Source organism: Mytilus californianus, unplaced genomic scaffold, assembly GCF_021869535.1.
Source record: "Mytilus californianus isolate M0D057914Y unplaced genomic scaffold, xbMytCali1.0.p SCAF_5, whole genome shotgun sequence".
NCBI lineage: Eukaryota > Metazoa > Mollusca > Bivalvia > Mytilida > Mytilidae > Mytilus > Mytilus californianus.
Genome location: NW_026262701.1, coordinates 120,729,189 through 120,746,519, shown reverse-complemented (window position 1 = coordinate 120,746,519; position 17,331 = coordinate 120,729,189). Strand labels below are relative to the sequence as shown.

The window sequence follows — 17,331 nt, the reverse complement described above, 5'->3', positions numbered from 1 at the left end:
ATCAGACAAGTTTTTATTAATGCAATTGTAAGTCACTGTACTGTTATTTCTTATAAGACTAATATATAATTTCGAAGAAGTGAATAAAACAGCTACTGTATCTTAATAGTCATGAACATGACTTTTATAGGTTGACCTGCAGTCATAACGTTGGTACAATAACGTCCCTATCAATTTGAGTTTTAACGTATCAATTTGAGTAATGACGTTTCAATTTGAGTATCAACGTATAATACCGATGTCAATGCGCATGACACATGCTCAAGACTTATCTTGGGCACATGGGTTCAAATTAACACGATTTTTTTTAAAACGTTCATGTCACTGAATCTTTAATTTCATGTGTAGTATTTTAGACTGTTGTTTATCTGTAGAATTTTTCTTCTGACATTGGTGCTGCCTGTTGGTCATTGGGTTATGGTTTTTGATTGTCTTCGTGGTATCCTCCCCAATTTGTCACATGTTTTAATTCTAACATTTACTTTAGCACGGAGTGAAAATTTTATCCTTATGCTCTATTACACATATTGTATAGTTGTACCACATGTTTCTGGCAGAGTTTTTAAAACTAAATACAGCATGATACATCTAAATATATTATGACCATAACTGTTTTATGTTTGATAGGTTCGTATTTCATCCATTTTTTCTCTTACTACCTAATTTGATAATATTTTACTTAAAATTATCATACCAACTTCACAAGACTTCTACCCTGTAGATGAGTTTCTTTTACGTTTTCTTGATTTAAAAAATAATGTCTAATAACATAAACGGTACCAATTTTTCTGCACCAGATGCGCATTTCGACAATCGATGTCTCTTCAGTGATGCTCGAGGCCAAAATATTTAAAAATCCAAAGCTTATTAAAAAGATGAAGAGCTATAAACCAAAAAGGACAAAAAAGTATAGCCAAAGCCGGAGAAGGAATCAGAGCTAAATTATAATATTATGACGTGTAATAGAATACTGTTGAATACTGCATCACATTTAGATCACACTATAAAATATAAGCATTTGAGAATTATCCGAAGGCTGTCTATTAACAAGAAACAAAATTTAAGTGTTGGCTGTAATGTTCTGTGTAATAGCTTTAAATTAACATTTTACCCTCGAATCTTTTTATTTTGTATTCAACCCTTGACATATATGATTTAAGTAGATGAAATTTAGGTTTTAGAAAAACTACTAACACTAACAAGGTATTTAAGACTATATACTGGACACAATATAATGACTACCAAATATTGTCTGAAATTTACCCCCATCCCACCCTGTTGTTCTCACGAAATTTCGATCTGTTGAATTCTTTACATTTTCAGTTTACCATGAATTTCGATGTTCTTATAGAATAAACATATTTTTTCTCATTGGTGAAGGCCGTACGGTTGCTTATAATTGCTTACATAATTTTTTTTTACTTTGGTGGATAGTTGTCTCATCGGCAATCATACCACATCTCCTTATTTTTATATTGTTTTTTACTATTAATAATATTAAATGACAAACTGCCGATTAACACTCAATTATTTGACAACTAAAAAATACCCAAGTTCTCAATGATAGTATATATACTAGATTGTTTATTTCGTGTCTTCCTGAATTTCCTCGGTAATAGTACCTGTGTGCATATGGTTAACCAAACCTTATATTCTTGTTGTTTGAACTGTAAATGCAACTAAAAGTTGAAATAGTGGATAAAAACTAAAATGGATTTCCATTTTTAATTATAGTAACGACAAACAGCTTGGAAATCAATTTGACTACTACAAGTTTTAAACACTTACATCTAAATGAACTTAAAACATCAAAATCGACAAAATTCAACACAAGCCCCCGATCTCAAGTAGTAAAAGTTTAAATATCCAACGCGATCGAATAGATACTTGTTAATATCTGGATAACGTAGCATACTCCATACAAACATCGATCCGATGTCCCCGCCCACCAAAGAATACACATTTCGATTTCTGAGCCATTTCCAAGGCACCACGAGAAATGATTACACAATAGAATCGTATGCAGTTTGATGCAGGCTATTATTTTCTTTCTTTTCTATTTTCTGCTTCAATTCAAAATCTAAATAACATTTTTTAAACAGCCCAAGGGATACATGATGGAAGAACTCGTTTCCTCTTAAAATTTCTATAACGTCTTTAATTTCTTCAGTTAACTGGCGAGTTTTTAATTCGCCATTATAATGTCATTTCCAATACATTAAGCATAAGCTTCCATCAATCTTTATCAACAACGAAAGAAATATTTAATTGTCTTCTGTTGTCCTTGGAAAATTCTTTATTGAATGAGATTTTCAGATAATTAAAATGACATTCATAATAAAATAATGAAGAACACTTTTAGTACAGTGTGAATAAACTCAAATTTTTAACCATTGATATGCGAACACAGGAACCACTGTTAATTTGTCAAATGCTTACATGGTAAATTAAAGTTTCTCTGTTATTGTGACAGTATAGCCTTCACATACACTGCGCGACTGAAATCAAATATATATCGCGTTTTCCATTACCGAATCTTTCCACTTTTGAATTGACCTAAGACTATTGATAATCGTATTTATCTTTGATTATAAGAACCAACCTACTTCTTGTTATTTTTTTAAATAATAATAAAAGTTTGTGAAAATTTAGGTTTCTTACGAAAGTTTTGTGTTTTGATATAAAGCTTGAAAGCTATAGAATTGAAATTGAAACATTCTCGGTGTTCAAGGTCATATGTTAATGTGTATACTTTGTGTTCAGAGTCATATTTTGATATGTATAATCTGTGTTGAAGGTTATATGTATACTGTTTTCAAGGTCATATGTTAAAGTGTATACTCTCTTTTCAAGGTCGTGTTTTAATATGTACACCAAGTGTTCAAGGTCATATCTTAATATGGATAGCCTGTGTTCGAGGTCATGACTTGTGTTAACATGCATACTCTGTTCAAGGTCATGTTATTAATTTTACTCTGTGTTCAAGGTCATGTGTTAATATATTTACTATGTGTTTATTGACATGTGTTAATATGTATACTGTGTTTGAGGTCATATGTTAATATGTATGCTCTGTGTTCAAGGTCATGTGTTAAATGTTTACTCTGTGTTTAAGGTCATGTGTTAAATGTTTACCCTGTGTTCTAAGTCATGTGTTAAATGTATCCTCTGCATTCTAGGTCATATGTTAATACACATTACATAGTTTAGAATTTAATTCGATACACCATGAGCACACATATTTCTGAAAATAGCTATCGCGGAAGAGCTAAAACCCCGATACAGAAATCATAGGTGTGTTATTTTGCTGTCGCATTATCGTTTATCGCACCTCGGATAAATTATGACGTTATGATTGGTTTAACGCCGTCACGTGGTGACCACTATGGATCCGTGTGGAGTCAGTAGATTTCATATGGGGTTCATGACGTCACGTTTACTATTAATGGTGACGTCATCGATGAATGTTTTTGTATTTCATTGCGTATTTTTATATATAACTTCCCGTGTGCGATAAATTCGTTATACGGTTCACGACTGACCCCCCTACGGATCCATAGAGGGTTAGTAAAATCCATAGGAGATTCGGCCTTCGCCCTCACCCCTATGGATTTTACTAACCCTCTATGGATCTGTAGGGGGTCAGTAGCAAACCATATAACTTATAATATAAAAAAATTATCTAAACGGTTTCTTAGTTCACAACTACAGTAAAATACTTCCTGCATCCAACCTCCAAAGTTTCACTTTTCATCCACTTTTTCTTTTGAACCTTGCGACTTTCCAAAACCAATATCTGTAGCCATTCCAATGATAGGTTTACTTATATACTTGTTAGAACTTATTAGTTTGGTATGTGCATGCTCGATTTAATTTAATACTGTTATCATATCGTATACAGGAGAAGACTTCATAAGTTGTTAAGACGTATGTCTGATCCTATTTGTATCATTGATCAAATAAAATAGTCATAAACTAAATTGACGTATATGGCATATCTCCTCTTGCTAGATGTAATATACTTTATCAGCATTAAAGCATTGGCTATTGGACAAAGTAACATTTTCGATTGAACAAAAACGCATTTGAGTTTTACTGGTGTCAGAAGCTTGATCGGGATAACTATCCCCTTTTTGACAATTAAGATTTAATGTCTGACTTAGTCTCTTCCAATGGTTATCAAGAACGTATAAGTGTGTGTCGTTAAATTTTTACCTACTTAAATAGTGGTGCCTTAATGAGTTAGCCAAACATTGTTTGTTTTCTCGCGAGACGTGGGAAGTTTTTTTTCTCCTTTAAGGGTGTTTATACTCGATCCTTCAAAATGACTTGAACTATATGATGATAATCCGGATATTGATTCCATAGAAAATGCGACACTTATGGTAATGGTTATTTTGATTGTCACCGAGTTAATCACCGACTATGTTCTTTTGACAAAATCAATTTCCTTTTACCATAAATCATTTTTGATGTGCAAGCTGTATTATCCACTTGTATTCTGGCATTAGCTTCTGGCTTATTCTATTGAGTGCACGCATACTTCTCTGTACTTAGGTGTGTTTGATTGTCTTTTACCATTCTAAATCTGATGATAGATAATACATTTTTGTTTCTTTCAATGTAGTTATCTTTTAATTCATATTTTCAGCACTACATTACTATTTCTATTTCATTTTGATTCCTTTAGTGTAAACTTTTTGATAAAGATTGAATTAATGATTTTAGTGTCAGTACGCAATATGGAAAATTCATTGATGAAAACGAGGAGTTTTAGCACCTTCGTATCTTTTGCTGAAGGTCGTCATTTTTTAGAAAGATTTGGAGAAAGGAGGGTAATTGCAAGTAGTTATAATTTTAAATACATAAGTTTGAATATGAAAAACGAGATGTGGTATGCTTTCCAACGAGACAAATATCCATTATAAGATGTGAATAACTACAAGTCACTACGAGGACTTCTACAATAAGTCACCACGAGGACTTCTACAATAAGTCACCACAAGGACTTCTACAATAAGGCACCACCAGGACTTCTACAATAATTCACCACTAGGACTTCTACAATAAGTCACCACAAGGACTTCTACAATAAGTCACCACCAGGACTTCTACAATAATTCACCACTAGGACTTCTACAATAAGTCACCACCAGGACTTCTACAATAAGTCACCACCAGGACTTCTACAATAAGTCACCACCAGGACTTCTACAATAAGATAAAAACCCATTTGCATTATCCCATAGTTCTAAGCTTTACCTGGTACCTATTATGATTAAATGGAAATGTGGTGTATACGTTATTATCAATCAGACAGTAACCCGAGAGAAACACACACACAAACCTACAACACAACAGAAAACAACTCGTATATTGATTTGTATACAGTGACCTATAGTGGCCCAATTACACATCTTCTGAACCTTTGTGGATTGTTGTCCCATTGGAAATCAAACCCATTCTTCTTATTTTATGTACCAGTGAAAAAAGAAGATGCAAAAATAAGAAGATGTGGTATGATTGCCAATGACAACCCTCCACTAGAGACCAAATGACCTAGAAGTTAACAACTGTAGGTTACCGACGGCGTTCAACAAAAAAACTTTAAAAACACTTAATTTTTCAAACTTTAAGTCTTAATCAGTCATTAGTTCTCAACAATTAATACATTTATCAATCAAGCACCCGTTCTTCATATACAAGTGTTTTGTTTATTACCATCTCAGTCCAGTGATGTAATCATCCAAGTTTCTAGAATAGATAAAGTTAAATGGTTCGATGGTATTATATGTTAAATTAATTGTCAGAAAATATTCAGCTTATGTCTTAAGAAGTAATTACTTATATGGCAAATTTTTTCTCAATAAATGTTACTTACGTTGGCTTGAACGAGACAGAAATGTTAATATGACAAGACAAGATGTAGTTTCTCAGACAAACGTGTCTACCAGGAATAGTAATTGTGACTGGGACATTGAAATACACACAGAAGTTTAGGTTTCCACACGAAACTATGCATGTCCATTTAACAACTTAATTTGTATCTCTTTATTTCATGATCATGGTTCGCTTAACTGTACAAAAAGGCCATTGCACGAAGTCGGTTTGAAATTTACTGTTCACTATGACAGTATAAATTGACTTGATTTAACATAGCGAATAGAGGTTTACTGACTTGCTTCTCCCCTTTGGATTATAGCGATTGCAAATTCTATTTTTGGATTATAGCGATTGCATCTTCTTTTTCCTTGACAAGGATTGTCTCCCCTTTGGAATACAGCGATTGCAACTTTGTCCTTGACAAGGATTGTCATCCCTTGGAATATAGAGATTGCAACTTCTTTGTCTTTGACAAGGATTTTCCCCCTATTGGAATATAACGATTGCAATTTCTTTGTCCTTGACAAGGATTGTCTTCCCTTTGGATTATACCGATTACAACTTCTTTTTCCTTGACAATGATAGTCTCCCCTTTGGATCATAGCGATTGCAACTTCTTTTTCCTTGACAAGGATTGCTTCCCCTTTGAAATATATCGATTGCAACTTTGTCTTTGACAAGGATTGTCTCCCCTTTGAAATATAGCGATTGCAACTTATTTGTGCTTGACAAGGATTGTCTCCCCTTTGGAATATAGCGATTGAAACTTCTTTGTCCATGACAAGGATTGTCATCTCTTTGGATCATAGCGATTGCAACTTCTTTGTCCTTGAAAATGTGGTAGTGGAGAGGGGTCAATATAAATTTAATATATATGTACATTATGGTGTAATCTTTTAAAAACATATGCTAAATAATGTTTTGATCTCATGTTGACTGAACTTGAAAATGTGTTAGTGCGAGAGGGGTACTATATCCTATGGAAAATTCCATGACACCAACAGAAAATGTGGTAGTGGAGAGAGGTACTATATCCTATGGATAATTCCATGGCACCAACAGAAAATGTGGTAGTGAGAGAGGGGTACTATATCCTATGGATAATTCCATGACACCAACAGAAAATGTGGTAGTGGAGAGGGGTACTATATCCTATGGATAATTCCATGGCACCAACAGAAAATGTGGTAGCTAGTGTCGAGGGGTACTATATCCTATGGATAATTCCATGGCACCAACAGAAAATGTGGTAGTGAGAGAGGGGTACTATATCCTATGGATAATTCCATGGCACCAACAGAAAATGTGGTAGTGCGAGAGGGGTACTATATCCTATGGATAATTCCATGGCACCAACAAAAATACAACACACAAAACGAACAAAAAGACAACAGTCAATATTTGCAATGTTTAAAAAAATAAAAGATCGAGCAGCACAAACCTTTGTTGTGTTTACTTTTATAAAAGTGTGTTTTACAAGTTATTAAGACTAACCAAACATATCCAGTGTTGATCGTCCAATTAGCACTGACATGCTTAAAAGATATGTTTATGTAAAAATGCAGTGTCTAAATAAAGGAATTTCATCTACACTATTGATTAATTCCTCCTTCAGGCAGGTGTTACCGAAGAGTAGGTATATTTGACAGTTCTCTTGAGGCTTTCCTTATATGGTTAACGTTAACGTTGATATGAGTATATTTAGACAACTGGGGATTATTATAATAGGATACAGTTATAACCGAAATTGTTAAAATATCTATAAAGTGAGGTTCCCTTGGATTAGCATATTGGGTAGGAGTAAACTGCAATGCATAATTGTAAAAATCTTTTTGTTATTAATGGGGTACAGTTTGTACCCACCGACATATACACACTCCCTAACAATAAACAGTGATGCCTATATAAACATGATATTGAGTGAAATAAATTGACTTTGATGATTCTACCACATAATCAATTAGTATCTACCACATAATCAATTAGTATCTACCACATAATCAATTCGTAATAACAGAACAATTAACCGAAACAACTAGAACAAATATATACACACCTAAAACACTTTAGAAAACCGTGAAGTTTTATTTAATTAGAGTAAACCTTAGCATGATGAAAACCGGAAACAGAAAATTTCTTCCCTCTCAGGTTTTAATCTGTGGTTGATGAATTATTTTTTATGACGATTGTTTTTATAGAATAAGGTAAAGTGACAGTGATGAACTCCACAGATTTTTAAAAAATTACATATTATGAAAAGTGCTTACAAATTTACGCCAGATGCATGCAAATAGTTTTTGAGATACGAGCTCTTGAAATTAAAAGCTTGGATAGGCTTCAGATACAAATGATATAAAAGGAAAATAATCAAAATCTGTAGATATCTTTTATACATTATAAGCATTTTCTAATTTATTGGTCCACAATTTTTCTTTAATTGATATATGATATAAAAATGAATGACGAATCTATTTGTGCAAAGAAAGTCACTAGCAACCGTGCTAGTTTTCAAGCTAAATCCTATGGAAGTTTGGATTTCATAAGAAAATTCTGTTACTTTTCGGCGACTTTATTAAGCACATTGACGTCGCGTCGTTTAACTGTTGTGCCACATCCGTACGATTAACGTGAGTGTTATCTGCCATTTAGATAATAATATAATTAAAAATGTTCAAGAATATTCAGTTGATAGGAAATATAGTGTATCCCCTTTAACCCCTTTTAAACTTGTTTCCAAATCCCATATTTGACCGCTATGTAAATTGTTATAATTTTTCAATAATAAATACTGTTTAAACTAACCCCCTTTATTTAACATTTAAGGAATTATACTGTTATCGAAATTACTGAAAGTGGCAAGCAAAGTTATCTTGGAGGGGGGAGGCTACTGAAAGTGCCAAACAAAGTTATCTTGGAGGGGGAGGCTACTGAAAGTGCCAAGCAAAGTTATCTTGGAGGGGGGGGGGGGAGGGGCTACTGAAAGTGCCAAGCAAAAAAAGAAATCCATAGTTTGATAGTTTACCAGTCAATTAGTGTCCTCTACCATTTTCATTTTTTTTATTTTCAAGTCCTTTTTTTGGCAAAACATTTGGGAAACAAAAACATAGCCCCCAGGCTCCTACGTCAAAGGTTCATATATCAAGAGGAAACAAGCCACCAGGCTCATGCGTCCATGGAACATATACCATGAAGAAACAACATTCACAGCAAGATTCTGTTTTTGGTTCATTTAATCGGAATTGTGGACTTTGTAGAAAACAACAAACTTTATTACAGGGATTATTCTCTATTAAAAACTTTGAATATAGCTTACTCACTTGCTTATTCATGATCAATGAAAGTGCTAAAATACTTTATAGACCTTTATAATAAAACTAAACCCTCATGCAGCGTCACGAAAGTCGAGCGCACCCTATAAGATGTATTGGAATACTGGTTTGTACTGGTCACACATTTAACGAAAGGGAAGCGACCAAGTAACTAGTATATAGGTTAATAACCGATATATACCTGCACCGATTACCTTATATTATAATCATTTTGGTAGGATTTCGGGTCTCTGATCTATCATTTACAGAAGGCGCACTCGACCAAACAGTGCATGATATAGTATTGGTCGCTAGCTTGAGTCTGGTTACATTTTGTCAGTTATACTCTTCGAACATCACTGATACTGCCCAGGACTTCTCCATGGATAAAAGCTGTTGCTATGTACAAATGTGTAGAACAAGTCTTAGTGGTAAGAATTTTTCAACATAAAGTTTGTAAGACAACAGATCTGTTCATATTCAGTGTAAATAGGTAGGGTTTTTTTGTATGGTTTATGGTTTTTTAACCACTTTTGATTGATAACTGGGACTTCGGTGGCAGAATGGTCTGAGTAATTCAACTACAGGGGTGTGTTTTTTTTTTTTGTTCTTCGGTAGTGAGCCAGAAGAGGTCCATTTCTGTTTTTTCCATTGGGAAGATCTTCTGGCTCTCTTCTACCTCTTCTTTTTAAATAGGAGCTTAGACGGCAGAGGCACATAACAAAGATGGCGTCGTTTAGTCTTAATGACATTAATTTTATGAATGTAGAAATAATAGATAGTGAGCTGTGTGATAAACGTTTTTATGGTATGGCAGCCTTAGTACGACATCACTGTAGGGACGATAAGCTGGATAAATACATGTATAAGAATACACGGACAATAACAGTAAGGGGACGACTATTTGATATTCTTGGGAGGAGGAGGGGGACAAACGGATTTTTTGCGGATTTATTATTCATTTTAATCTGTCGCTAATCATTATAAAAATAAGGAGTTGTGGTATGATTTCCAATGAGACAACTATCCACCAAAGTTCATATGAAGTGGATGTCTATTTTTTCAGCTCTTACAAGGCCACCAGGTTCATATTTAAAAAAATTACGGCCTAATTATATACAAAAAAAAAACTATAGTCTTCTGATTTGGGGCAGGAACATACAGAATATGGCAGAGTTAATATAAAAAAGAAGATGTGGTATGATTGCCAATGAGACAACTCTCCACAAGAGACCAAATTACACAGAAATTAACAACTATAGGTCACCGTACGGCCTTCAACAATGAGCAAAGCCCATACCGCACAGTCAGCTATAAAGGCCCCGAAATGACAATGTAAAACAATTCAAACGAGCAAACTAACGACCTAATTTATGTACAAAAAAATGAACGAATAACAAATATGTAACACATAAACAAACGACAACCACTAAATTACAGGCTCCTGACTTGGGACAGGCACATACATACAGAATGTGGCGGGGTTAGACATGTTAGTGGGATCCCAACCCTCCCCCTAACCTGGGACAGTGGTGTAACAGTACAACATAAGAACGAACTATAAAACATGTTTGTGAGCGCTGAAACCTCCCCTAAACTCGGACAGTAGTGTAACAGTACAACATACGAACAAACTGTAAAAATCAGTTGCAATTAGATTAACTCAAAAGATCGGTACGAGACACTAATAAATAACTACTTACATTTAGACAATAGACACACAGCACCGAAATAAGAGTATTTGCAGTTACTGAAAGTTTGTTCAAAGCTAATTACACTAAAACTGAAATTAATCTTGTTCTCTCAGACTCAAGTATCAATCAGTACACAACCAACAGATTTAGTTATAAACTGTTTGAAAAACGCCATGACCTTGTACACTTTATATACAAGCACCTACAATTCAGGTATTCGAAAAGTGGTGGTCCGAAGGTTCTGACCATTAAAATTTTGCAATAGAAATAATAGTTAGGACTAGCAGAGTTTCTTCAAGGACCACCAGGGAAAAAAGATTTTGAGAACTCTGCGATATCTTTGCTTTAAACAAAAATAATCCAGTTTGGTTGCTAAAAATAATTTGATAGACAAGATGTCCTTTTCGATCATATACCAGACAAACATCGACAAATTATTGTGCAGTTTAAGATTATTCCTGAAAATTAAATGGTCGGGGCTTTATTTAAGTTCGATTTGTTAGCAAAATTGAGTTAGGAAAGCATAAAGAAAAACGAATGTGTCCATAATACACGGATGCCCCACTCCCACTATCATTTTCTATGTTCAGTGGACCGTGAAATTGGGGTCAAAACTCTAATTTGGCATTAAATTTGAAAGATCATATCATAGGGAACATGTGTACTAAGTTTCAAGTTGATTGAACTTCAACTTCATCAAAAACTACCTTGACCAAAAACAACTTTAACCTGAAGCGGGACAGACGGACGAATGGACCTATCGTAGGTGGGACATAAAAATGTCATGAACACAGCGATTTCTTCAGACCAATTTACTTTGTTTTTACACTTATTGTTTAATTACACCAAATGCCAAAAACAGAGCACACTATTAGAGTCATGTCTACCGAATCGGAACTGACGTATCTTAATTTTCTTATTATCATCGTAAACTTCATTTATGTCATCCAGCATAAAAAAATCTGCTATATTAGATGACAAATTTAATTCTTGTTTTATTGCTTCTTCTACAAAATATCTCCAGATGTCCAGATTCCTTTTTTTTTTTGACTCTTCACCAGTAGACATTCTGGAGATGTACAGAAGAGACCAATAAAACACGCCCCTGTATCACTAGCCTGTCAACACTGAGGTTGTGAGTTCGAACACCGGATGTGGCAGGTGCGTTCGACTCCAATCTTAATTGACTAGGTTTGTCAGTTTTCCTGCCGAAGGTCTGTGATTATCTTCGGGCACTCCGGCTTCCTCCACCAATAAAACAGACGGCAAAGAAATAGCCAATAGTGCTGAATGTGGCGTTTTTAAACACCAACCAATCAATCAATCAATTAATTTATCAATTAATCAATCAATCAAACAATAAATCAATCAATCAATAATTGATAACTTTTAAGATTGGGCCCGCCTTCTAAAAATAAATGTTCTTTCCTTTCCACCATATGTTCAATACAATGTTTTTTATTATGTATGTAAACTTTTTAAAGGAATATACAGCTGTTACATACGATAGATAGTTAGTTAGATTTTCATCATAGAAAAATCACCACGATGACACTATGTAAATTCATTAAAGATTTTCATTTATCGTCAGGAAAAAGATGTCCGCCCGTGACGTGGTAAGCAAGTTATAGCTTTAGACATGCCTTACTGAAGATTACAATGGTTTTAACTGTTTAAGTTGGTCGTAAGTTAATTGAATGAATTGTGTAGTCCTTATTTCCCTTTGATAAATTAGACTTACTTCGTGAATATCCATATCGGTTTTAGCTAATATGATAATAATAATATATAAACAGTAATGTGTATTTACGATCAACGAATGAGAGAATTTGTATGAAGTCCCGTCAATATTGTTTCTGGATTTTTTTTTACTAATAGATGTAATATGTACATGTTTATCCAAATATATTATACAGTTGACGAATTTCAAAACGTGCTACAAACGCTATTCTCATTCACTGAACGGTCTTATCGTAATGTGTTGAGACTATGGAACATTACAACCTTCAAGATTTAAATAAAACTGCAAATTAAGATATGTGGTTTTGTTTTATGATTATTTTTAAACATTACAAATAATTCTGGCGTCATTTACATTGAACCACATTCAACCACCACCCAGTCCCGCAACCATTGAACCACTTCTAACCACTACCCAGTCCAGCTACCATTGAACCACATTTAACCACCACCCAGTCCCGCTACTATTGAACCACATCAAACCACTACCCAGTCCCGCTACCATTGAACCACATTTAACCACCACCCAGTCCCGCTACCATTAAACCACACCTAACCACTACCCAGTCCAGCTACCAATGAACCACATTTTACCACCACCCAGTCCCGCTACCATTGAACCACATTTAACCACCACCCAGTCCCGCTACCAAAGAACCACATTTAACCACCACCCAGTCCCGCTACCATTAAACCACATTTAACCACCACCCAGTCCCGCTACCATTGAACCACATTTAACCACCACCCAGTCCCGCTACCATTGAACCACATCTATCCACTACCAACTCCATCTACCATTGAACCACATTTAACCACCACCCAGTCCTACTAACATTGAACCACATCTAACCACTACACAGTCCAGCTACCATTGAACCACATTTAACCACCACCCAGTCCCGCTACCATTGAACCACATCTAACCACTACACAGTCCAGCTACCATTGAACCACATTTAAACACCAACCAGTCCCGCTACCATTGAACCACATCTAACCACTACACAGTCCAGCTACCATTGAACCACATTTAAACACCAACCAGTCCCGCTACCATTGAACCACATTTCACTACCACCCTGTCCCGCTACCATTGAACCACATTTAACCACCACCCAGTCCCGCTACCATTGAACCACATCTAACCACTACACAGTCCAGCTACCATTGAACCACATTTAACCACCACCCAGTCCCGCTACCATTGAACCACATCTAACCACTACACAGTCCAGCTACCATTGAACCACATTTAACCACCACCCAGTCCCGCTACCATTAAACCACATTTAACCACCACCCAGTCCCGCTACCATTGAACCACATTTAACCACCACACAGTCCCGCTACCATTTAACCACATCTAACCACTACACAGTCCAGCTACCATTGAACCACATTTAACCACCACCCAGTCCTGCTACCATTTAACCACAACTAACCACTACACAGCCCAGCTACCATTGAACCACATTTAACCACCACCCAGTCCCGCTACCATTGAACCACAATTAACCACTACACAGTCCAGCTACCATTGAACCACATTTAAACACCAACCAGTCCCGCTACCATTGAACCACATTTCACTACCACCCTGTCCCGCTACCATTGAACCACATTTAACCACCACACAGTCCCGCTACCATTGAACCACATCTAACCACTACACAGTCCAGCTACCATTGAACCACATTTAAACACCACCCAGTACCGCTACCATTGAACCACATTTCACTACCACCCTGTCCCGCTACCATTGAACCACATTTAACCACCACCCAGTCCCGCTACCATTGAACCACATCTAACCACTACACAGTCCAGCTACCATTGAACCACATTTAAACACCAACCAGTCCCGCTACCATTGAACCACATTTCACTACCACCCTGTCCCGCTACCATTGAACCACATTTAACCACCACCCAGTCCCGCTACCATTGAACCACATCTAACCACTACACAGTCCAGCTACCATTGAACCACATTTAAACACCACCCAGTACCGCTACCATTGAACCACATTTCACTACCACCCTGTCCCGCTACCATTGAACCACATTTCACTACCACCCTGTCCCGCTACCATTGAACCACATTTCACTACCACCCTGTCCCGCTACCATTGAACCACATTTCACTACCACCCTGTCCCGCTACCATTGAACCACATCTAGTCCCGCTACTATTCCTGTTATCTCTATTAAATCTGAAAATGTTGACAATTTAAAAAAAAATATATGATCTTTGAGAAGTTCTGATACTTTTAGGCAGTGTGGTTGTGATTCACTATGATGTCCAATATTATCAGGAATTGTGGTCAACGATTTCTTTATTAACAAAGTATTTCCACTGATGTTACATCTGATTCTTTTAAGGGTAGTTCATAAACTCATCTATCATATCGTGAAATTAACTTCATCTGAAATTTAAAATTTACATTTACAGAAAATGAGATTTTGAACAATTTAGTGCTCTCTGAATGTTAATAGCAATAAAAGTATAAATGGAGTAAACGTAAATGAGACGACAACCAATCTACAAAAAAAAAAAAAGACATAAATTAGAAGAAAAACGTTTAAAGTTTACGTCATGCAAAAATCAAATTTGTTGAAATAAATGCAGATAATGGCATTTCTAAGCTACAATAATCACTGCAGTCTTAATTAATATCCAGTAAATGTGTCCATAAAAGGTGTGTTATCAGGAACGATTGTGTTTATGGCCTTCCATTGATAACTTTTGATTCGTTTGTTATGTTCTATAAACGTCAGAAAATCAATCATGTTACTTCAATATTGTTTACATTTGATTGTCTAAATACTCTCCTTTATATTTCTGATGAAATAATTGAAATAACCAAATATTTACCAAGTAGACAATTATTATTACATTGTACTCCAGAAAATCCCATCACAGTACATAAATCATTAACCTGTTTTAGTCGTTATATCAAATCAATTAAAGGTTACATTAACCAACAACCTGCAATATGATGGTCGTTTAATTTGAGCTCACCTGGTCATAAGGACCAGTTTGAACTATTGCCTTTTTTTTCGCATCTGTCGTCCGTCGACTTTCTAAACTGTGCTCCTCTTAAAGTTAGTAAAAGAGCTTATCATAAACTATTGTAATAAAATATATGAAAATAGTTGAATTAACTATTTTTGGAGTGTAAAAAATTCTTTGGATGTTTTAGATAAATGACGTGCTTTTGATGGTCCTTTTGATTCTGTTGACAGTTTTGACTTTTCTACTCTTTACACTACACTTCAACACAATCTTATCAAACAAAAATTTGACTATTTAATTAAATGATCGTTTGGTAAATCTGAATGCAAATATATTTGCTGTAACTCATTTAAAGCCTTCTTCTCTAATGAGAAAGGTAAATATGCTAGATATACTTACTGGAGGTGTGATGAGATGATTGAAGCTGTTAATTTTCTCCTTGATAATATTCATGTACGTTTCGGCAGCAAAGTTTATCGACAGGTTGTAGGTATTCTTATGGGCACTAATTGCGCCCCTTTAATAACAGACTTGTTTTTGTACTGTTATGAATCACAGTTTATGACCAAACTCAGTAAAGACCCGTCTAAATTGCATTTAATTGATAAATTCAACAACACTTACCGTTATCTTGATGATATTTTTTCGTTAAATAATCAAGAATTTTCTCAATATACTGCCGAAATTTACCCAAAGGAACTTACTTTAAATAAATCAAATTTAAACGGAAACAACTTTCCTTTCCTAGATTTAGATATTTCGGTTTTACACGGAAAACTCCACACTAAAATTTACGACAAAAGGGACGATTTTTCGTTCCCTATTGTTAATTTTCCTTTTTGGATGGTGATGTTCCTTTGGCACCATCTTACGGTGTTTATATTTCACAACTCGTTCGCTATGCCCGTGTGTGTTGTGACGTTTTTGATTTTAACGAACGTAATCTATGTATTACTGGTAAATTATTAAGACAGGGATTTCGTTACCACAAATTACTTAAAACCTTTCCTAAATTCTTCCACAGATATAAAGATTTGGTTTTGAAGTTTGGTTGTACATGTAGAAAACTTATTTCAAACGGGATTGCACATCCTCATTTTTACGGCAATATTGTTTACCGTGTTCGGAAATTTAGAAACGATCCTTGTAAACTTATCGATCCTTTCAATAAATTTATTCTAAAAGGTTACCAATTCAACACTGTAATTAGATCATTAAATATTGTTTTTATTGGTACTAATATTGATTTTGTTATCAGTAAATTAAAAGCAAACTAAATATTATTGTTATATACATATACACATTTATTGATCTACAATCTGTCGATACCTGTATCTTGGCATTGCACAAGGTCATGTTTTTCTCTGACTGTTTATGACGTCTTTACACTAAATCCATTGGATGTTGGATGTGTACGGATTGATAATTTAGTCTTTGATGCATGTTTTTTTTTTATTAGTTGTTAGTGGCTTCGAACTAGCTGTCAGTAACTGCGAGTACTCTCAGATCTGTACTTAGTGTCTTTTTATTGTTTGGATGTAGAAGAACCCTGCCACGTCCACACTGTATTTGTATTATTTGTATTTGTATCCATCTGATAAGTTAAGCCTTTTTCAACTGATATTTTTTAGTTCGTTCTTATGTTGTACTGTTACACCACTGTCCCAGGTTAGGGGTAGGGTTGGGA

At 35.1% G+C, this 17,331-nt stretch overlaps 1 protein-coding gene across 4 annotated transcripts in view; it reads left to right on the top strand.

Moving 5' to 3' along the window:
• Positions 1-17,331, top strand: part of LOC127700919 (small conductance calcium-activated potassium channel protein 2-like) — a 75,430-nt gene that overhangs the window by 42,551 nt on the left and 15,548 nt on the right. The window contains exon 1 of one of the 4 annotated variants that reach the window (XM_052204642.1): positions 9,493-9,622. The exons of 1 other annotated variant lie outside the window; for it this stretch is intronic. In XM_052204642.1, coding sequence (XP_052060602.1) covers positions 9,593-9,622 — 30 coding nt within the window. In that variant the 5' untranslated portion in view covers positions 9,493-9,592. Of the gene's footprint in view, positions 1-9,492; positions 9,623-12,425; positions 12,570-17,331 lie in introns of those variants that run through there. 2 more of the 4 variants (XM_052204643.1, XM_052204644.1) reach the window with 2 other exon arrangements.